Genomic DNA, 23,260 nt, shown 5'->3' on the forward strand with positions numbered 1-23,260 from the left:
AAAAATTTCTTTTTTTCTGTCCGTAAGATTTTAACCATTTTATTATTTTCTCTCAAAAAATAAGAAGAATAGGTACATTTTCATATTTTAATTTTTTGTTTATAAAGATAAAAATTAATAAATATTTACATATATATATATATATATATATATATATATATATATATATATATATATCTTTATATTATATATGTAATATAAAGAATTATAGACAATTATCTTTGTATTTTTATAAAAATAAATTTTTTTTCTTAATTTAATATGGAAGAATTAAAAGAAATCATATATAAATTGAAAAAATTAAAAAAGAATTTAAATAATAAAGTTACAAATATGAATTACGGTGATTACATGATTAATAATCATTATATTGAAAAAAAAATTGTTTATATTTTGTATCAAATAATAAAGAGCTACTATTATTTACTAACTCTTTATGGTAAAAGAAGTAAAAAAAAGAAAAGAAAAAAGGAAAATAAGATAAAAGATAAAGGCAGAAATAAGAATAAAAAGTATATAAATGAAGAAATTATTTTAAAAAAATTGAAGAGAAAAAAAATAATACAAAATAGATATACAAAAAAAATAAAAGATTTTCTTAAATCAAACAAATCAATTAACATATTTAAAAATTATGTTGAAAAAAAATATTTAAAGCAACATATTAACTGTGATAACAAAAAAAAACGTAAAATACTAATAAACATAGAAACAAATATTTATTTTAATAATTTCATTGCTCACATAATCAATTTTCTATATTTTATTTTTCAAAATGATATTAATAATGAAAATTTCAAAAATGATTATTCAAATAATAAATTAAGAAATGAAGTACATAAATTATATAAGAATTCCAATTTTAGTAATTACAATATAATTAATAAAGAGTCAATTCAAGGAAATAAGCATGTAAGTATTATAAACAAAAAAAATAAAGAAGTAGAAGATATTTATACTATATTTAAAGAGAAAATTCCAAATAAAAATAATAAATTATTAAAAGAATATAGTTTTTTCAAAGAAGAAAATATTATTAAAAAAGATAACCTGAAAATAGCAAATACATCTAATAAAGAAATAACATGTAATGATTTAGATGTAATAAAACATCCTATCAAAAAACAAGAGAAAGACGATAATAAGAATAGCGATGAAAACTATTTTTTTTTTCATTTATATAAAAAAAATATGTATCTTATTAATAAAAATATAGAATCATATTATTATTATTATAATTCTTTTATTATTAGAAGTATCGATTCAAATTTATTATACATTATTGACAATGATATGAATTTGTTGAAAATCTTGTTTTACTTTGATGTAGTAAACCTTTTTGTTATTTATTTATTTATTATAAATTGTAAAAATCAAGAAATGTGTAAATACTTATCTATTTTTTTAATTATAAATATAAAATTTAGAAGAAACTTTAAATTATATTTTAATAAATTATTAGAAAATAAAAATATTCCTATCCTTTTTTATGTTTTTTCTAACATTTTAAAGAAAAATATATTTAAAGCAAATAACAAAAATAATGAAAATAAACTAATGGTTTCCATTAATAATAATGTATCAAATGATTCCTTATATAATACTACTTCATTAAAAAAAAATAATTTATATTTGAAAATGAACTTAAAAGAATTCTATATTATGAAAACTACGAATGATATAAAAGAAATTAATAGGATAAAAAAAAAAAATAATACTTTTTTATTTTTATACAAAAACAGTGAATATAATAATGATGAAAGATCATCACTTTTAATAAGTGATCATAATAATATCAACAAAAAGGTAAACAAAATAATAAACATATATGACAAAACGAAAGATAAAAACAAAAAAAATGAATATATTAATAAATCTAGAATTTCTCATACTTCTGATGAAGAAATCTTAAAATTTTCAAAAAGTAAAAATGAAAAAAAAGAAAAACAATTTTCATATGAAAATTTATTTAATTATTTTAATACAATTAAAAATACTTCAAATGAAAAAAATGACTATTACTATTATTATTCCTTGATTAAAGATGAAAATGAAATCGATTCAGTAAATCTTACATTAAGTGTTAATAATACAAAAGATGAAAATATATTTTTTTATAAAAGTTACATAATAGAACATATTTATAATCTTTTTTTAAATAAATATAATTTAAAACTTAAAAAAAATACTTATGTTTCAAATGAAACAAAAAAAGAAAATAACACATCCTTATTTGATAATTACAAAAAATTATTTCATAATTTTTTTTTTATTAAAAATATTTTATAATTTTTTTTTCGTAATTTTTTTTTATATATTTTATTGCAAATGTATATATATATATATATATATATTTTTCGATTCATGAACAATTTTTGAATTAAATTTTTCAACGAATAAAAAAGAAAAAGAAGAAAAAAACAATTTACTATTAAAATATGTCTTTTTTTAATAATAATTTTTTTTTTTAATATCATAAGAATATTATTTTATAAATCGGTCTTTATTTAAATTATATCTTATAATAGATAAGAACATATAAAGAATAAATTATTAGGTAGCATTTAGTGCATAACAAAAAAAAAAAAATTCTTTTTTTTCGGATTAAAAAAAATATTTTCTTTTTTTTATAAGAATTTATATAATTAAGTTTTATTTCTAAATAATTAACTTTTTTAATTTACCTTTTTAGTTAGATATATTATTAAATAATTTTATTATTATTATTATTATTATTATTATTATATTTTTATACACTTCTTTTTTCGTTATTTTTATATCACAAAAAAAAATCGTTCCTAAATTATTTTAAAGAATACAAAATTAGGTTAAATTTTAAGTCGCATGTTATTCATGATAATTTATTTAACTCTCTTTTTTTTTTAAATAAATTTATTATTTAAAATGTAAATTTATTTAAAGAAAAAATTGTTTTAATAGTATTTCTTTATTTTATTTTTAAAAATGTATAGTATAATACAAATGAAAAAAAAAAAAATCCAATACAGTTTGTCTTCTTTTATTAAAAATTAAATATATATTTTCATTACTATAATTTATGTATTTTTAGTTTTTAATACATATTATATTTGTTTATCTCCCTTTTTTTTTTTTTTTTTTGCATATACCTTGTAATTTATAGAAAAATTTTAAGAAGAAAGATACTTCAACAAATTTTTTTTTGAATTCTAAGTTTTTTTCATTTTTCAGAAGTAGTCTATTATTAGCTACGTATTCTAACCCTTTTTTTTTAAAAATATATTTTAAAGTGATGAAAACTTCTCCTATAATTTTATTGTTAATTTTTTCTTCTTTCCAAAGTAATTTATATGAATCGGCTCCCTCGGGATCAGATGAAAATGAATTAGAAAATAAAGAAAATGCAAAATTATGCATAAATATACTTGAGTATATACATATTAGTGAAAAATTATCAAGATATAGTGAAGAATCATTCAAAAAAAAATGCTCTGATGTTATAAAAAATATCAAAAAAAATATTCCTCATAATATAAATGAACAGAATGAATTTATCTTAAGTTTAATACACACGAGATCTCTTCATGCAAGTGAAGCTGAAGAGGATGAATATGCCTTAACAAACATTATAAGTAAACTAGAAAATAATAAAAACTTAAAATATATAAATAAAAAAGCTAGGAATATTATAAGATATAATAAATTTATATTAGAAATATCTGATACAAAAGATGTAGAAGAATTTCTAGTACTAAGGAGTGAAAAAGATGAATATATGTGGAAGCCAAAAGAAAATATAGTAAAAAACATAAAGGAATCCTTTAAGTATCACTCCTATTATTTTCAAATAAATGAAAATGAAATAAATTTAAAAAGTGAAGTTTCACATATAAATTTCATTGAAATATATAAAGAAAATATTTGCTTACACAATATTCATCTGTGTCAAAAATTTTATCAACAAGTTGAAATATATTTGAAAATGAAAGCAATTTTTTTAAATATAATGTCTCATATAGGAAAAAAATGTAAACTAATTTCTAAAGAAGATATATTAAAAGTTTTAAGTATGAAGAAAAAAAAGGAAGATGTTATTCAAATATTAGATGAACCTATATTAGAAGGTGATCTATATGTTATTGAAAATATAATATTAAATAAGAAAGAAGAAAATTTATTAGAATTACATAAATTAGATAATAAGAAGAATAAAAAGATAATTTATGCACACAAAGCAGCAAAAATTATTAACATAAAAAAAGAATTGAATAATAAAGAAAAGTATGAAGAATTAATGAACTCAGTAAAAACATATTTACTTTCAATTACAAGTATTGATAAAGATATTTCAGCTTTTGTTGAAGAATTAGATAATGATGATATAGAAAAATGTAATGTATTTCATATATTTTAAAAATAAAACAAAAAAGTCTCTTTTTATTATCTTTTACTAAAATAAAACAATATTTTTATAATTCTGTGTTGCATATTTGTATGAATTTTTCTTAATAAATAATATGTTTTTTTTTTTTTTTTAGTTTTAACGGATTTGAATTTTTTTATATATTATGGATTTTTATTTATTAATGAAGACAAATCCTGGATAACAGAGGAAGATGTCATACCTACTTTCGTAAATCTATATAGGGCAAATAATATAGTTTTTTTATATATACTAAAAACAGCATATGAAGAAAATAAAAATTCTGAGCATTTAGCATATAATTTTTATAATTTGAACAAATTTCCTTATGTGGAAAGTAGATCTTTAATAAATAATTTTAAAATAAAAAATGAATATACAAACTTAAAAGAATTAGACAAAAAAAAAGTAACTCAACATTTTACAAAAAATTTGACAGAATTCCTTAAACAATTTAAAGTTTCACCATCTGATAGTACAAAAATTCAGTTCTTTTTTAAAATGGCATTTAAAGATTGCAATATAAATCAAAGTAATATAAAAGAAAAAAATAAATAAACTATTTAGAAAATTTTGTTTTTTCTTGAATTTTGCATTTACTTTTATCATTTTTCTTTTTTTTTTTTTAGATTATTCTAAAGATTCAATGGATTTATGGCTTAATCTCCTTTACACATACGATAAATTTGGATGTATAACATAATTTGTTCACTTTTTTTTTTTTTTTCATTTTTTCATTTCTTTTTCTTTTTTTTTATTAACAGGGTTTTATGTTCATCCTAATGATGTAATTGAAAGTATCAAAAAAGAACATTTCGTTAGACATATTTTAAGTTAGTAAAAATATTATTTTTTTTTTTTTATAATTCATTTTTTAAACTATTTTTTTTAATAAATTATTAATTTTTTTTTTTCTTGCTTTTTTATTTTGAAATAATTTAAAAAGTTAGCAGAAATTTTAACCTAAAGAATGGACACTTATTAATGTATTTGGATACACAAGTATCCAAGTTAGTTGATTTGATACATTTAGCTTTAAAAATGGATAAATCGTTATATTCGTTAGATTTTTCTTTAGATAATAATTTTTTCAAATATGGAAATGATTTTCATATATTAAAAACAAATATTTTAAAAACTAAATTTAGCTATGATTATGCTGACTCGATTGCTAATAATTATTTCTTTTTTGATGAGAAAAAAAACGACGTTTTTAATACGATGTATAATAATAAGTATTATAAGAATATTCCGAATATATATAGTCTTGCATATCAATTATTTAATGAATTGGCTATTAATATTAATGTTATTACAAATACACCTTTAAAAAGAAGATTAAAAGATAAATCAAGTTATGCTTATTTCACTATTTTAAATATAATAGGGAAAAATCATGATATTTATTCTAAAAGTTATCGTTATGTATTTGCTTCTTATATTTTAGCTTTAGGTATGTATTCATATTTTTATGTATTTGGTGTATATATATACATATGTATATATGCATTTGTGTAATAAGAATTTTTTAAATTTAATTTCTATTACTATTATTTATTCCTCATATTATTCCAAATTTTGTTTCTGACCTATTATTTATTTAGTTGCTTTTTTTATAAATATTACTCTTAATTTATTATATTTTTTATTTTTAATATATTTTATAATTTTTTTTTTTTTTTCAAGTCTTCTTTATTGAATCACATATAGATATATCTAGATACAAGCCTAAGGATCTTTTTTTTTTAAAACAATCTTATCCTTTAATTGAACAGAAATATGCTGATGCTTTTTTAGTAGTGAAAAAAAGATGTTCATTATTATATAATTTTATTAATATCAAAAATAATTCAGATTCATCTGAATTAAGTCATTTAGAAGAAGTTATGAAAATTTTAAGTTTAGTAATAATTGTATTATGGGGTAAAGAAAGTAAGAAATCTCTTTATTATGACAAGAATGTTAGTTTATATAAAAAATTAATGATTAGTTGTATTTTTAATGGAGGTAATAAAATATAAATATATATTTCCATTTAAATTTATATATGTATTTATTTTTATATCAATATTATTACTTAATTAAATTTTGTTCTATTTTTTTTTTTTACTATATTATATTTCAACTTCTTTACATTTTGTTTTGTATTACTTTTTCTTTTGAAGGAAAATCAATTCAGGAAAAATTAGTTGAAGATATTACAAACTCATGCGATATTTCTTTTTACGGTTTAACACCAAAAATTTTAGTAGAAATAATTGAAATAAATCTAAGTATTAATAAATGGAATCCTGTAACTATAGAAAAATTAGCGTATTCATTTGTTTTAAATTGCAAACTTCAAATTAATATATATGATTCTATGAATATGGAAAATATTTCATTAAAAAATTTTTCTAAACTAGCGGTTGCACCAGAACTTTTAAAAACATATCATTGTTTTAAATTGGGAAGACAAGCTGCTAAATTATTAGAATCGATTATTTTAAAAAAGAAATTTGTTAGATTTAGAGTCAATGATGCTATTGATGTATATGATTTTTTTTATATAAAAAAAGTTGTTTCCAAAAATGTTGCTGCTGAATTTAAAGAATTCTTAAGAGATAAAGCAAAATACGAAAAAAAACAAACTGAAATTATTATGCAGAGTAGTCCTCTAACTGAAGAACAAACAAAAAATCTAATTGATAATTATAGTTGTTACTGGTTTAGTAATTTTGAAAATTTTAGAACATTATGGATGCACGTATCAAGTAAAATTATATTCATTTTAAATAATAAAAAATATAATTTCTTTTTTCTCTATTTTATATGCAAAAAAAAAAAATTTTATTTTTTTTTCTTTAGGTAAATTAGGTACAGGAACATATATAAAAAATTTTTTCTCTGAAATATGGGCAAATATTCATTATATATTCAAAAAAAAAAAACAAGTAAAAGATGTTGAATATTTCCCTGGTATTTTTTTTATTAAAACATAAATCTTTTTCATTTCTATAATTTTATTATTATTCTTTAATGGTAATTTTTTTTTTTTTTTTAGTAAAAATATCTGAATTGAACTTACTAGATTTTTATTCTCCATTGGTAATTTCGGAAATATATTGTCAAGAACAAATGCAAATTTTTTTTTTTAATTTAAAAGACAACAAAGAAGAAAATCGTAGCGAAATTCCTGATAAGATAAAAACTGCTTACTTTCAATGTAAATATAATTATTATAAAGAAAATCACAGTGATTTTATTCATAGAATACAACCAAATCATTTTATGAATAAAAAAGTTTATGTAATAAAACAGCCGTATTATTTAATTCACAATATTGATAATGTATATGAGACAAAACTTATACGATTATTCTTAACTGAAAAAACACTTGATTATTTGCTAATGGATGATATCAACATACCTGAATGCTTTGGGCGTTGTACTACAAAACATTTTAATAGGGTTATCCTTGAAGATCAAAATCCCAAGGAAAGAGATGTTATAATTAAAAATGCATTAGTACCAGAGCACAATTTACATAATAAAAGAAAAAAAATGATTATATATGTAAATGAATCTTACGTTCATAATTTAAATACAGATTATTTAACTAAAGAAAGGATACGTAAAATTGATATTGAAAACAATAGTGTTAAAGTTTGTATGGGAAAAAGTACGTATTTTTTAAATTCTTTTCTTAACAAATCACATTTTAATTTATCTCATAAACCAGTTTATGATTTTCCACCTAATCATAACTTTCTTATATTTCTTAAAAAAAACGAACATTTAATAAATAAAAACCCTAATCATGAATGCTTTATAAATTATGATTTATCAATTAACAATTTAGGTAAAAGAAAAAAAAAAATTCTTTTAAATTACATATGTATAAATATTTCTATATATATATATAATATTTTTAGTTCTTTTTAGTGTTGTATTCATTTTTTCTAAAATATTTTCTTATTATTCTGCTATACATATTTTTCATATTTTTTTTTTTAATAGATGTGGAGGATCCATATCATGAGATAAGTGAAGACTTAATAAAAAATTTGTATATCTTAAAAAATAAATAGTTATTAAAAAAAAAAAACATATAAAATTACATATATATATACGTATAAATATTTAAAACTCTTTAAAAGATTTATCTAAATAAAAAATAGAAGAATTTTTAATTCATAAGAAATGAAAATAAAAGCTTCTCTTATTCTTTATAAAAAAAAGAAATCTTAAAATTTATTTTTCATTCTACTCAAAGTATCAATTTTTCTATTTAAAATATCTATTTTACTATCCTGTAAAATTTTTTTGAATTTTATAAATTCATGGAAATTAGGAAAATTAAAAAAAGAAAATTATAGAATTTTTTTCTCTTTTTTTCTTAATTTTAATTTATTTTTAATACAAAAAAATTTTTAATTTATGTCTTTTAATATATATACATATATTTAATATTTTTATTGTACTTTTTTAAATTATATAAATATATATATTTTATTATAGTTATCTTTTTTTTAATGCAAATTTTTTTACTTTATATTACTTAATATATATACATTTTTTTTTTTTTATATTTAAATTCCTTTTTTCCTTACTTTAATTTTTAATAACTTTTCTAAATTAAAAATTTTATCTTTCAATATTTTAACTATTTCATCATTATTTAAAAAATCAGAATTCTATTTATAGAAAAACAAATTAAAATGAAAATACTTATATTGTTTTTTCTTTTTTTGAATTATAAAGCAATTTAATTAAAAATTATTGTTTTTATGTATTGTAAATCATATTTATTTTTTTTTTTTAATACCAGTTCATTCAATAGATCATTCTCTTTATTTAAAGGCAAATTTTCTTTTTCATTAATTGCTTTTTCCTTTTCTTCATTTGAAATATTTATATTTCCTTCTTTTATTTCATTATGAAATTTATTTAACTGATTTTTAAAAGTGCATAAAACTTTTTCTACACCCATATATTTGCAATTAACAATTTCATCAACATTCTTTTTATCCATTTTAAAACCTAATCTTTTAAATACCTTTTCATTTAATGTATTCCAATTATATTTTTTTTGATTAATTGAATGAGCTTTACTATAATTATGCAATTCAACAAATTTCGGTAAACAAATATTAACCAATTCTGCCATCAATACTCCATCTGAAAAATCTCTGTGGATATTTTTTATTTTACGTGATAAAGTAAAACTATTTAACCATTCATATAAATCATTTAGTTCTTCTTCTTTTATTTTAGACAGTATTTTTATTAATTCATTTTTATTCATTTTTACATAAAATCATATTTGGAAATTTATAGAAGGGTATAAAAAAGGAATTCAATGCTTATATACCTATGTATAATAATATAAAAAATATTCTATTATACAAAAAGAAAACTTCAAAATTTTATTAAAAATTCTTACTATATAAAAAGAAAAAAAAAAAAACTCATATTTTTCTAGATATTAGCATTCTTCATTTTTTTAAAAATTTTATCTAATAAAATAAAAGAAAAAAAAATTTAAGTAATCTTAAATATAACTATAAACTATTTTTCATAAAATTATAGTTTTTTTATAAAGTAAAATAAATTTTATTGTATCCTAAATATAATTATAATTTAGTATTGTGAAATATTTAAATTTTTTGTAAAAATTTTTACTTTAATGAAATTTCATTTTGAACATACTAAATATATATTAGAATTAGGATATTTTTGATTCCATTAATTAAAAAAAAAAATTCCTTTAAAATGTCATTTTAGTCTTTTTTTTTTTTTTTTTTAAATGTGTAATAAGATACAATAAATTTTCTTACTTATTAATTTGTAAAATAATAAAAATTTTGCAATATGAATTTCCATTAAAAAAAAAAATTTTATTTATACTATTTTAAATTATCATTTATATATTTGCAAATATGGCAATAAATAATTGAAGTAACATCATTTCTTTGAAATAATAATAAAGTAGGATTCTTTAGATAAATTTAATTCCTTTTAAAGACATCTTTCTAAATGAATACATTTTTTTTAAATAAAAAAAAAAAAGAAACAATTCTAAGAATACTTAATTACACATAAATATTTATTATGTAAGATTAATATAAACTAATTTATTTTACATGTATTCACTCTATTTTTAATATATACATCAATTAATGGAAATATTACAAAAAAAAAAAAAAAATAACATAATTCTCAAAAAAAAAAAAAAATAACATAATTCTTAAAAAAAGATAGTTCATCATTATTTGCAAAGTGAAAAAGAAAGAATAAGAAAACAATGAAAAAAATATTGAGAGCTTTAATATTTTATATTAATAATGTTTACTTGAAAATTTATTTTTACACATATTTGTGTTTAATAAAAGTAACAGTGTATATATTCATTTAGTTAGATATTTATTAATTTATATCTACAAAAATAAGAAAAATGTAAATAATATTATTTTAGAATAATTAGAAGAATACATATGTATTATATCCATCATTACACGAACAATTACATATTTACATTTATATTATTTAGTATTTACTCATTTTTCTTTCCTTTTTCCATTTATTATATATATATACTTTTTTAATAATATAAATTTATTAAAAATTTTATTAATTAAAATTATGAATAAGAACATAATTTTTATTATAAACACAATGAATATTCTTTTTTTTGTCTAGGTTCCTTATATCTTCTGTGAGGTAGAACAGCACCTGCAGAAGTGCATGCACCGCAAGGAGCAGAGGAAGCTGGGTAAACGAAACATTTAGAATTATCATATCTATTATCAACTGCGGCTTCTTTTATTTTTTGAATGTAATCTTTAGCTATCTCTAGTTCTTTATTTTTTTCAGATATTAATTCTATTTTTTCCCTTTTTTTAGTTTCAAATTGACGTAATATTTCTTGTTGTGCTTCATAAGCATTTTCTATAGTTTCATTCCATTCATCTAATTTTTTATTGTTCTGAAAAAGTTGCTGTTCTTTTATAGCATGACTAAATAAAATATTTCTTTCATATTCAGACATCGCTTCCTCTAAAGCTTTTCCTTGTTCTTCTTGAGAAGCTTTCATTTTCTGCATCCATTTAGTTTGATCTTCTATATAAGTATCTGATATTTTTTTTAAAAATATTATCACCAAAGCTTTCATTTCTTCTAAAGTAAGCATTATTTCTCCACAACATTTTAATTTGTGTAACATTCTTTTACTAGTTAAATAATTTTCAACATGTTTCAAATCTAATTTTCCTATTAAAAAAATATTTAGTAAAAATTATTAAAATAAAATAAAAAAATATTTTATTTAAATATGTATTATACATCATAATTATCACTATATTATATATGTTACATTTTTAAAATTTTTTTATTAAAAAAAAAAAAACGATCTTTCAATTAATATACAAAGTATACGCTAAAATTTTAATTAAATTATTATAAATATACATTTTCTTTTCTTAATTTGAATTATTTAAATATTTGTTATATAATATGTTTATATTTGGAAAGGTATATAATATGTGTATATCTTAAGTAAAATTAATAAAACGAGTAATTAATTCTTTAAAAAAATAAAGTACCATTTTCATCAACAAATCTACAAACATATTCCATAAAACCGCATTGCATTAAAAAGTGCCTTAGTATCATTTCTATTGTTTTATATGGTAATATTCCTTGCTTGTGTATATCGTGGCATGCAAAAACCATATCTAATTGTTGTTCAAGCCCAGGATAGCTTGCATAAATATTTTGTCTTTCTATTTCTTCTTCTTTTGATGTTACTTGTCCCATTTTATCAAATGATAGACTAAGAAGTAATTTAATTATATTATTAAAAAAAAAATTTTATATATATGAAAAATAAAAAAGTAAACAGAAATAAAAAAAAGAGAAAAGAAATTAATCAATATATTTTCTTTTTTTTTTTTATTTAAAATAAAATTCTGTAAAATTAATAAATAATTAGTTAATGTTTACAACTGAAAACAAAATATATATTAATTATTAGTTTCCCTTCTCACAGTTATATCAAAGCTATATTATTAAAAAAACAAAGCAACAAAGAGTAAAAAGATAACAGTATTTTTTAAAGAACAAAAAAGAATAAAAGTATAAATGGCAAATAATTTATATTTACTAAAACAACGAAATCAAAAGTTATTTTTTCTTTTTATAAGTAGTTATATATATATATATTTAAACAAGAAATAAGACCATGTGCATAATTACATCACTTTTTTTTTTTTTTTTTTTTTTAGTTCTACTTTATTTATACTCACACTTAAATAAATAGAAAATAATGATGTTAAAAATATTTCCTAAATTTTACATATATGTAATTAATAATAAACGTTTGATTAACAATTAAAAAAATAATTCTTTACAGTTCATAATATATTTTTGAGAAACATGATTATTTCGCACTTCTCAGCATTTAAAAAAAAAACCTTGCGAAGCCATGTAATATAGCTATAAATATGACGTAAATGGTATTTTTTTATAAGTTCTATATAATTTTTTTCCTTTTTACGCATAAAAAATGAAGCAACAACATAATATAAAAATAATGTTTCTTATGTTATATTAATTAATAATAAAATAAGAACACGTGTGCTTTAATTTTTCTGATAAAAATCTTTAGTATTAGAATACACTTCTAATAAAAATTCTCAAATTTCCAATTTGGCTATTTTTTTTATGATTAATATCTTAGTATTTTTAATTTTTTGTTCATATCTAATTATATTAAATTTTATTATAAAAAAAAGTAAATTAAGAACTAACCAATTATTTTACGAAAAGTGTAAATTTTTTTTTTTTTTTTATTTAAATTATTCATATATTAAACAAAACTTAAATTTTGTACATTTTCTATATTATATTCAAAGTTACAGATAAATAAAAATATAAATAATGAGGAAAAAAATTAAAGAGAGGAAAATTTTATAGAATATAATAAAAACTGTAGTTACATATTCCTTCTTTTTCTTTTATGTTTAAAGTTCATTTCTTATTACAAATATCATTTTAAAGTTATTTCTTATAAACAATAGCACACAATTATTTATAAAAATGTACAAATCTCTCATTTATATTCTTATGGAAAAATTATTACTCTACAAAAGGAAGATAATTGCATACTAATCTTATATTTTTTTTTTATATATTCTTTTTAAAAGTTTTTTTTTTTGTGAAATTTCAATATATATTAATTTTTTTTTTTTTCTAGAAAAAAATATTACATTTTTAAATAAACTATTTTGCAAACTTAAATTATCTTTTTTCATTTTTAATAATTAAAAAAAATGTGAAGTACTAAATTATTATAAATTTTGCTTTTTATTTTACCTTAACCTTCAAATTACCATTTTCTTTTTTTCTAATATTGTTTTTTTTTATTAATATATTTTTTAATACATTAGAAATGGGCTAAAATTAGCTTATTTTATTTTTTTTTTTTTCTTTGAAGTACATGAAGATTTTTCAAAAAGAAAAGATTGATATTAAAAAAGAAATAATAAAAATTCATATACTTTTAAATATTCTTTATAATTTACTAAAATACTCTTAAAAAAAAAAAAAAGTAAAATGTTTAAGTATTAATATGTATACAAATATTCTATCGTTTAAAGAAACCAAAATAAAATAAAATAAAATAAAATAAGCGAATACATAAATGCATTTTAAATGAACTTTTTTTATGGTATTGCTTTAAAACAGTAAAAATTATTTAAGAATGATCTTACTAACATTCTATATTTTTATTAATATAAATATTGTAACTTCCTTCATAGGGCATATTTGAAAATATTTCCTCCATAGTTGAAAAGTACTTTTTATTTAAGGATACTAATGGTATATCAATATCTTTGTTTAAAATGGATAACAAAACATAATTGAAAGAATCCATTCTTTTGAAATAATCATAATATATATAATTATTAACATTGAAAAAATGTATTTTAATACCCTTCTCAAATAATAGTTTACATTCATGAGGACTTAAAAAATCTAATTCATAAGTGATTATTATATTAGCATTTAAGGAACTTAATGTAAAAATATTTTTTTTTAAAATATTTTTGTCAATACTTAAATTAGGATAAACAACAATAATTTTCACCCCAAGATTACTTGTTATAGTATGTATATGTTCAGGAATATTCATTTCTATACTAAATATAGAAACTCGTTCTTTAATACTATCTCCATTTATATTAAATTCTTCTAAACTTGTTTTAATCCTATTTTGAAGGTAATTTTCTTCTGATAAAAATATTAGTATGAAATATTTATTTTTTAATAACATTCTTAAAAGAGGAAGTACTTGTAAAATATTGTCAGCAAACATGGCTATATATTTTAATCTTTTATTATAATGTATAGCACTAAAGCATAAATAAGATTCATATAGAGAACGAAATGTAGCACATAATGAATAATCGCTTTTTAAATCATTACATGGATATTCAATAATATCATAGTAAGGTGCCATTATTTCGTCATTCTTAATTTTACTATTGACAGTAAATATTCCTATTACATTTTTTCCTTTTATTAGATTATCCACATTCTTCCCTACATTTAAAACTTTACCAATATATACATTTCCTATTAATTTTTTATATTTTAGATTATCTTTTTCCTCACATTCATCTAATTTTTTTTTTTTCATGCTATTATTATCATAATTCTGTTGCTTTATAGTATTAAGAGAAAAAATGGAAGAACAAAAAGAGATGCATTTTACCTGAATACAAATATTTAATTCATTTAATATCATACTTTACCAAAAAAGAAAAAAATAATATAATACAATATATTTATTTAGTTTAATTATAAAATACCCAATGTTTTTTATTAATAAATTTTCATATAAAAAAAAAAAAAAAAATATGTATATACATATATATATATATACATTATTATTAACAAAAATATTTTTAAAAAGTTCTTTATTTTTTTAGTTCCTCCATTAACTTATTTAATCAAAAGAATATATATTTTTTTTTTTTTTTTGTAATTCTTCTATTAAAATTATTAATACTCATAAATATATTTGCATTAATAAAAGAAAAAAAAAAAAAATTGTTTAATATTTTAGATCAAAAAGGTTAAATTTGGAATATTACTTAATTGCATCTAATAATATATGGATAAAAAACATTAGACTTATTTTTTAATATTAAAAAATAATGTATGAACTATTTATATTATATACATAATTATTATTCTTTTTTAATAGGTATATTTTCATAATTATTACAGTCATAGTCTTTTAGTATTTTTAATAATTTACTTTTTTCCTCTAACAATTTATTTTCTCTTATATTTATATTTTGTTCTCTTTTATTTCTAATTTTATATTGTAAATCTATTAAGTACGTTCCTAAACTAATAGTTAATGTCATCAACAAAACTAAAGGAATACCACATGAAAATAATTTATATCTTTTATCAATTACTCCTAATCTGTATTTTGTTCTTATAATTTTTTTTTTTACATAATTTATTAATATTTTCATTTTATTTGTTTTTATATACAAATTTTTTTTTTAAATAATTCATTTTATATATACTTTTCAAATGAGTAAATTTCACTTTAATTAGTTATTTAATAAATTGTATTCATATATATATATATATTAATATAATAAAAAAATATATTTATAATAGTGACTCATTTTTACGATGAAAACGAAAAATAGTATTTAAAATGATAAAAAAGTAAAGATATTAAAATATAATTATCTACATTAAATTAGTAAATAAATAAAACAAAATAAAATGAAATAAAATTAAAAAAAAATCTAGAGTATGAGTTTTTTTTTTTCTTTTTTTTTTTTATACAGATACAAATAGTTTTAAAAAAAAATTGTAATATCTAAGCATTTTTATTTAATTTATAAACTTTTTTAAAGTGTTTTACATAAATTTTATTTAAAAAAATTATTAAAAAAAATAAAAAATTATGTTCATATAATAAATTTTTCTTAGAAATATATATATTTTTTTTTAATTTTTGTAGTTTGTTGTAATAATATATATATGTATCTATTATTTTTACATAAGTTACAAAATATTTATTTTATAATTTTTAATGATTTCATATATGCCATGATAATTAGCATACTTCATTTATTGTTTCTACTTTTGTTATTTTCATTTATTCTTTTATTAAAAGTGTGAACATTTTTTTTTAAAATGATTTTATCTAAATATATTTTTCAATTTATGTCTTTTTTTTTCCTATGTTTCTCATATGCAATTAGTAAGAGATATGAAAATAAGTTAATAAAAATTTCAGATTTAAAAATATATGACTATTTTAAGAATTCTTTATGCAATAATTCATGCAGAAAAAATAGGCTGTTTTTTATATATTCGAGTAAAATATATATATAAATAAATAAAAGAATAATACATATATATTTTTTAAGATTTTAATACATTTATGCCTTTCTGTAACTATTTAAATATAGATAAATATTTAGTAAAAAAAAATTTTCAAACTTACAAATTATCTAGGGTTAACAATTCAATTTACTTATTTCGAGGTTAATTTTTTTTTCCATTTTTTTTTTTTTTTCTGATGTTTTAATTATTTTCACAACAAAATATTTTAATAAAAAAGAAAATAAAAGTGAATTAATCTTAATTTTTATTTTGCATATATATTTTTTTTCATAGAGATTAATGTAGGTTCTCTATTTCCCGGTTTTAAAACGATTTTTAATAAAAAGTATATTAGGAAAATTAAAAAAAAAAATTAAATAAATAATTATTTCTATAAATTAAAAATTTCTCGATTCATATGTTTTTTATTTTAATTTATTTTTTTCTATGCTATCATCTACGAAGATTTTTATTTGATCCCTTGTATAGCTCTCAAAAGGATATTATCATAAGAAATATAAAGACTATACATTTAATACAACAGTAATATTTATATGATAAATTCTTTAAATTTTTTTATACATATAATATTTTTATACTTGAATTTATAGGGGTAATGTAGTCAAAAATATTTTAATATTTTCTGCATCTTGCTTTACAATTTTTCTTATATCTAAACTTCTCTTATTACTAAGAAATTTTTTTCAAAATCAATATAAAATGGTATAATTTAAAAAAAAAAAAAAAAAAAAATGTAATTTGTTAAAATTTTTGAATAATCTTATATATAATTTTTTAAAATTCAGATAAGTGAACAAGAAATGCAACTCTTAGGAAAATATGAAAACCCTCATATTGAATTTAATGACTGAAGATCTCTTAAATTGTATCATAAATAAACTTTTATTTGATTTATATAATTTTTTTTTTCTTATAACTTCAATGTTAAAGAAAAAAAAAATAATGCATAGCACTTTGTGCATAAAAATTTTTCTTTTAAATATTTCTTAGCATAAAACTGCACATAACGTTTTTAAAAAAAAAAATAACTCAATTTTTTTTTTTTTTAGTTAAAAAAAAAATATAATAAATAAAAATATAAAAATTATAAAATTTTATAATTTAACTATAAAAAACATTTAAATGCATATACAAACAAGACTCTCACATATAAATATTTTTTAATATTCCATTGAATTATTTACATATTTAAGTTTCTTAAATTCATTTGGTTATTTTGTAGTTACTATCTTTTTTTTGTAAGTGTATTGATATTTTTAAATCCACAAATTACTATATTGCTATAGCAATTATATTTTTTTTTTTTACTTGTATCCTAGTACAAAAAAAAAAAAGAAAATTATTCAAAGTCTTACTTCTTTGTTAAAGAAGACCTATTTCATTTCATTCAATTTCTAACAAGAATTATATTTTTTATTTTATTTTTTTTATTATTCTTCATCATACTATTTTTTTTTTTTTTTTTGTTTAAAAGTTGATATTTAAAAAATAAGAAAAATATAATAGAATAAATTATTTAGAATACTTAGAATATTACAACAATTCTTTTTATATAAAAAACAAGATATATTTCAAAATGTACAAAAATAGTCATATAAGTATAGATGAAATAAAAGAAAAAATAAAAAATACAAAATTGCACGTTCTAACTTTTGCTACTCATGAACAAGGTTATTTTAAAACGCTAAAAGAAAGTTGTAAGAATTTGAATATAAATTTAAAGGTATTGGGAATGGGAGAAAAATGGAAAGGGTTTATTTGGAAACTAATAAAAGTAAAAGAATATCTAAATTTATGCAATGATAATGATCTAATTCTTTTTGTTGATGGTTTTGATACTTTCTTTGTTCAGCCAGCTAATGTCATTATAGAAAGGTATATTATAAATTATGACAATTTTTTTGTTTGTACTAGTGAAAGTACTTATTCTTCCGATACTTTTTTCTTAAAATTTATAGAGAAAATGCATTTAATTTTTCATAATAGTATTTTTAAAAATAATGACAATACTGATTGGAACTCCTTAAATATAAAAAAAAAATACCAAAACTTTACTTTTTTTTATAATAATTTAAATTTGCTTAATTCAGGAGGATGGATTAGTAATGTATTCTTAGCAAAAAAAATTTTACAATATATACCTTCTTTTATTGATAATGATCAAGTATTTTTAACAAACCTATATTTAGATTCTAATTATTTCTTAAAATTGCAAGAAAAAATAAGTTCAAAGGAAAATAAAAAAATGCTAGAATTTAATGTTCTAAAAAATTTTAAATATTACAATAAAATTATTATCGACAATCATAATATTATATTTCACTTATTCAGAGGAAAAAATAATTTAATGCTACTAAATTATGCCGAATGTATAGAGCATTTTCCTTTTAAACCTTTATTAAATATTTATTACTTAAATGATGAAAAAAAAGAAAAATTAATTCTTGAAAATTCATTGGATCAAAAAAAAGAAAAAAATAATATTGTAAATACTTTTATAAATTTTATAAAAAAAGTTTTTAAAAATGATAAAAAAAATAATGGCTGTAATGATGATGATGATGATGATGATGATAATTTAAAAAAAATTAAATTAGTAAAAGAAAAATACAAAAATCAAAATGAATGGAGAAAACAAAAATCAATTTTAGATAATGTTTATATTGATAATACAAGAAAAATTGGGCAAATTGAAAAAACATTTAATTATTCTGTTGTTGACATAAATACTCATACATCTCCTTGCATGCTTCATATACACTGCCTAAGAAATGCTGATGATATAATCCTCAACATAGGATTAAAAAATATATATAGCTCTAAATGGTATGGGCATTTATGGTATTTATTTTACAGTTTAAAAGACACTTTAAACTTTAATTATTTTAGTCTTTTATTTGCTACAGTAGTTGCAATTGTCACTTTCATTTTAATTCATCTTAAATATCTTCTAAATTTTTTAATATACATTGATACCAATTTCTATATAAGCAATATGAAAAAAGTAACTTACATAAACAGAGCTATGCTGATACTAAATGATATTGAACTTTCTTGTGTTCTATCTTTTATATTATCGATTTTATTTTGGCTTTTTTATATTTTTAACAAAACTATTATATAGTAAGAAAATTTATATATATATAATTCAGTAAAAATTATACTATTTTTTTTTTTTTTCAAGACGAAGTATTTTACAATTATATATATATATATATATCCATTTTTTATGTCATTTTTTTTTTTTTTTTTTCATTTGTAAAAAAATAATTTAAGAATAATTAATTTTATCATATTTTTCCATTCCATATACACGTGTTATATAAAAAATTCATTTTTAAAACATAGTTTTTCTTTTTTCTTTTTTTTAAATATCTATATTTATTGTCTCAAACTGTTCATTTCCTTTTTCAGTATCAGAATTCACATATGTATTTACTTTATCCAAAAGTGTTATCCATTTACCTTCCTTTATTTTCATAATATCCACTATGTCTTTTATCAATAACCATTGATATGCTGTTATTTCATTTTTCTTTTTTTCCACAACATTATACAAATTATCAAAACAAAAATTAATTTTCTTTTTATCAAAAGCCTTTATGATTGCGAATGAATAATATAAATGTATTAATGAATTAATTGATTTACATAATACTTCTTTTGTAGGTTCATTTTTCTTTTTTTCTTTCTCATTTATAAACGAAGAATATTCTTTGTCAGAAATTAAATTTTCTAAATTAGTTACGTTAATACTGTTTTTATCTAAAATTAATTCATTTAATTTTTTAATATCTTCACCTGTTTCTTCCCTATAATTAAATTGAAATGTATCATTTTTTTTTGAATCTTTTGTGAAATCATTTTTGCTTTTAAAGTTCTCATATTCCATTTCTTCCAAGAATGATTCAACGTCAAAATTTTCAAGTACTACTTGTAAAAATAAAACAATTTTATTTAAGTAATGCAAATAAACCTTTTTAAATTTCTCTTCTTCTAGTTTAATTTCATTATTATTAATTATTAAATTTATAATATTCTCTTTATTATTTATATCTCCTTCATATTTATAATATTTTTCATTTGTTTTATTCTCACCATAATAATTATTATTTTTATTAGGATAATACAAAGAAGTTGTATAAAATAAATAATCAATAAGATCATCTACATATATACTTGATATATTTAATGAAAATAATATTACATACTTTAAAATAATGTTTTGATCAAATATTTTCATTTCAGCTAAGTTTTTTATTATATAATTAAAGTTTTTAAAATCTTTTTTTTCTTTCATTATAAAATTATTATATACATTATTTGGTGTACTTTTAATATTATTTTTTAATATATTCTTTAATTCATTAAATAAATAGTTTATTAATGCTTTATCATAAAGGTTACTATTGTTTAATGAAAAAATTAACATGTTTATATCTATAAGATTTAAAGTATTAGGATCCCTTTTTAAAATATCATTTTTTACTTTAGAAAAACTTTTTTTTAGTAAATTTAGTTTTGATAAAGAATAAATAAAAAAGCATATTTCTTGATTGGTTAAATTACCAATATTCTCAAATAAAAAATTCAAAACATACTTTAAATATTCTATATATTTTTTTTTGTTGTAATTAAAGAAAATTAACAATTGAATTGCTTGTTTTATATTTAAATTCTGAAATATTTCACCTTTAAAATTTATATCTACCTTGTAATATTGATTTTTATTTAAACACCACAAGAACAAACTGACATTTCTTATATCTAAATTACTAGAATAAAATAATAATTTATCTTTAATGATATTAAAAGTTGAGTTTTTTCTTTTTAGTTTGGTCATTCCCCATAATATATTGATCAAACTTTGTAAAGTAAACTTATTAATATTTTTATTAATTTCCTTTTCAATTAATTCATAAAAATGTTCTTTGTTATAATTTAATAAGGATAAAGAATAATATATATTTGAAATATCTTGACAAGTTAAAATAGAAATATATTTTTCTAAAAAATACAAAATTTTTCTATAAACTTTTAAATTTTTATAAGAACATTTTGCTAAACTCCACAAAAGAGCACATAAACTTTTTGTATTCAATTTTTTTAAAATATTAAAATTAATATATTCAACAAGGTAATATAAAATACTTTCAAAAATGTTTTTATATTTTTCTTCTTTATGAATGTTCAATTTAACTAATAGCCATAATAGCCAAGTTTTATCAACTACTCTATAAATTTGTTTTTTCTCTAAGAAAACTTTTATATCTATTAATATACTTTCAAAATTATTGTTATATATAACTTTATTTAAAAAATTATCTCTTGAAGTTTCATTATTTTTTTCAAAATTATAAATTCTAACAAACTGTTTAATTATGTAAAAACAAACAACAATATTCGATAAATGTCTTTTATTTTGATATAATTTTAATAAATCTTCATAAAAATAATTTTTTTCAATCTCTTTTACAATATTGTGACAAAAAGAATTACGTACATTTTTTTTTCCCCTTACGTAATTTTCTTTTAAATTTATCAAATCAGAATAAGAATCAAAATAATATACTTCATCTATTTTTTTTTTTTCTTCTAATTTGTTTAAATTATTTTCATCATAATTTAAATTTGATATGCTTTTATTCACTTCGCTAACATTTTTATTTAAAGATTCTTGAGAAAAATTTCCTTCAGTACTCTCTTTATTTAACTTAGAATCTAAATCTTTACTATTAAAAAGGTCATACTTATCATAAAAATGTTCATCTATATCAATAAAATCTTCTTTAATATTATGAAGATTTTCTATTTCATCATTAATTTTCTTTTCTTTTTTATCATAAAAATTATCATAATTATGAAAAAATAAATTTTTCAATTTTTTAATTTCAATATCTCTAATATTCATCCAATAACTTTTCCCAAATTTATTTAAAATGTTTTTAGGGTATTTAACAGATTCATCTTTATTAATTACAACTAATATTTCATATTCATTTTTTTCTGTCTTTTTTAAATCCAATATTATACCATTACAATCTTTAAATACACCATTATTAATTTTTACATATGCACCTATTAATGAGTTTGTATCTTTTATATTTTCAGCATATATTATTCTATAATTTTTTTTTTTTTTTAAAAACTTACCATTTTTTAAAATAAATAATTTTTTATATTTATTTATTTTAGTATCATAATGAATTATATTTGTTCTATATGTTTTTAACTTTTTTGTATGCAAATTATTTATAAAAAAATAAAATAAAATCAAGTAAAAAGTTGAAAGGCAAAAAATATTCATGTCATCAACCTAATTCTTCCGTTTGAATCTTTTTATTTTTATTTTTTTATTTTTAATATTTATTTTTAAAGTTTTTATTTTTTACCATTTTTAATTTTATTATTTTATTTATTTATTTTTTTTTTACT

General features: G+C 17.5%; 9 protein-coding genes across 9 annotated transcripts; 4 read left to right on the forward strand and 5 right to left on the reverse strand.

Moving 5' to 3' along the window:
- Window positions 1-261: 261 nt before the first annotated feature.
- PRELSG_0726900 (conserved Plasmodium protein, unknown function) lies at window positions 262-2,289 on the forward strand (the record flags this gene model as incomplete). The annotated part of the gene is made up of 1 exon (XM_028675974.1): window positions 262-2,289. One exon carries the CDS (start codon window positions 262-264, stop codon window positions 2,287-2,289), a length of 2,028 nt encoding a protein of 675 aa, XP_028532510.1.
- A 982-nt stretch (window positions 2,290-3,271) lies between these two features.
- Window positions 3,272-8,472, forward strand: RhopH2 (high molecular weight rhoptry protein 2, putative; the record flags this gene model as incomplete). The annotated part of the gene is made up of 10 exons (XM_028675975.1): window positions 3,272-4,370; window positions 4,518-4,934; window positions 5,032-5,094; window positions 5,167-5,239; window positions 5,353-5,855; window positions 6,089-6,409; window positions 6,568-7,155; window positions 7,250-7,360; window positions 7,446-8,243; window positions 8,402-8,472. The coding sequence occupies 10 exons, from the start codon at window positions 3,272-3,274 to the stop codon at window positions 8,470-8,472; spliced, it is 4,044 nt and encodes a 1,347-aa protein (XP_028532511.1).
- A 156-nt stretch (window positions 8,473-8,628) lies between these two features.
- PRELSG_0727100 (conserved Plasmodium protein, unknown function) lies at window positions 8,629-9,689 on the reverse strand (the record flags this gene model as incomplete). Its single annotated transcript, XM_028675976.1, has 3 exons — window positions 8,629-8,694; window positions 8,995-9,078; window positions 9,210-9,689. 3 exons carry the CDS (start codon window positions 9,687-9,689, stop codon window positions 8,629-8,631), a joined length of 630 nt encoding a protein of 209 aa, XP_028532512.1.
- A 1,359-nt stretch (window positions 9,690-11,048) lies between these two features.
- On the reverse strand, window positions 11,049-12,199 carry PRELSG_0727200 (G2 protein, putative; the record flags this gene model as incomplete). The annotated part of the gene is made up of 2 exons (XM_028675977.1): window positions 11,049-11,653; window positions 11,986-12,199. 2 exons carry the CDS (start codon window positions 12,197-12,199, stop codon window positions 11,049-11,051), a joined length of 819 nt encoding a protein of 272 aa, XP_028532513.1.
- Window positions 12,200-14,153: 1,954 nt separating this feature from the next.
- PRELSG_0727300 (conserved Plasmodium protein, unknown function) lies at window positions 14,154-15,191 on the reverse strand (the record flags this gene model as incomplete). Its single annotated transcript, XM_028675979.1, has 1 exon — window positions 14,154-15,191. The coding sequence occupies one exon, from the start codon at window positions 15,189-15,191 to the stop codon at window positions 14,154-14,156; it is 1,038 nt and encodes a 345-aa protein (XP_028532514.1).
- A 445-nt stretch (window positions 15,192-15,636) lies between these two features.
- PRELSG_0727400 (conserved Plasmodium protein, unknown function) lies at window positions 15,637-15,933 on the reverse strand (the record flags this gene model as incomplete). The annotated part of the gene is made up of 1 exon (XM_028675980.1): window positions 15,637-15,933. One exon carries the CDS (start codon window positions 15,931-15,933, stop codon window positions 15,637-15,639), a length of 297 nt encoding a protein of 98 aa, XP_028532515.1.
- A 679-nt stretch (window positions 15,934-16,612) lies between these two features.
- Window positions 16,613-17,676, forward strand: PRELSG_0727500 (conserved Plasmodium protein, unknown function; the record flags this gene model as incomplete). Its single annotated transcript, XM_028675981.1, has 6 exons — window positions 16,613-16,796; window positions 16,891-16,965; window positions 17,099-17,150; window positions 17,270-17,347; window positions 17,416-17,527; window positions 17,611-17,676. The coding sequence occupies 6 exons, from the start codon at window positions 16,613-16,615 to the stop codon at window positions 17,674-17,676; spliced, it is 567 nt and encodes a 188-aa protein (XP_028532516.1).
- Window positions 17,677-18,401: 725 nt separating this feature from the next.
- PRELSG_0727600 (procollagen lysine 5-dioxygenase, putative) lies at window positions 18,402-19,949 on the forward strand (the record flags this gene model as incomplete). The annotated part of the gene is made up of 1 exon (XM_028675982.1): window positions 18,402-19,949. One exon carries the CDS (start codon window positions 18,402-18,404, stop codon window positions 19,947-19,949), a length of 1,548 nt encoding a protein of 515 aa, XP_028532517.1.
- Window positions 19,950-20,192: 243 nt separating this feature from the next.
- PRELSG_0727700 (conserved Plasmodium protein, unknown function) lies at window positions 20,193-23,132 on the reverse strand (the record flags this gene model as incomplete). The annotated part of the gene is made up of 1 exon (XM_028675983.1): window positions 20,193-23,132. The coding sequence occupies one exon, from the start codon at window positions 23,130-23,132 to the stop codon at window positions 20,193-20,195; it is 2,940 nt and encodes a 979-aa protein (XP_028532518.1).
- Window positions 23,133-23,260: the final 128 nt, after the last annotated feature.

The sequence above is a fragment of the Plasmodium relictum genome (genome assembly GCF_900005765.1).
Source record: "Plasmodium relictum strain SGS1 genome assembly, chromosome: 7".
In the NCBI taxonomy this organism is placed as follows: Eukaryota; Apicomplexa; class Aconoidasida; order Haemosporida; family Plasmodiidae; genus Plasmodium; species Plasmodium relictum.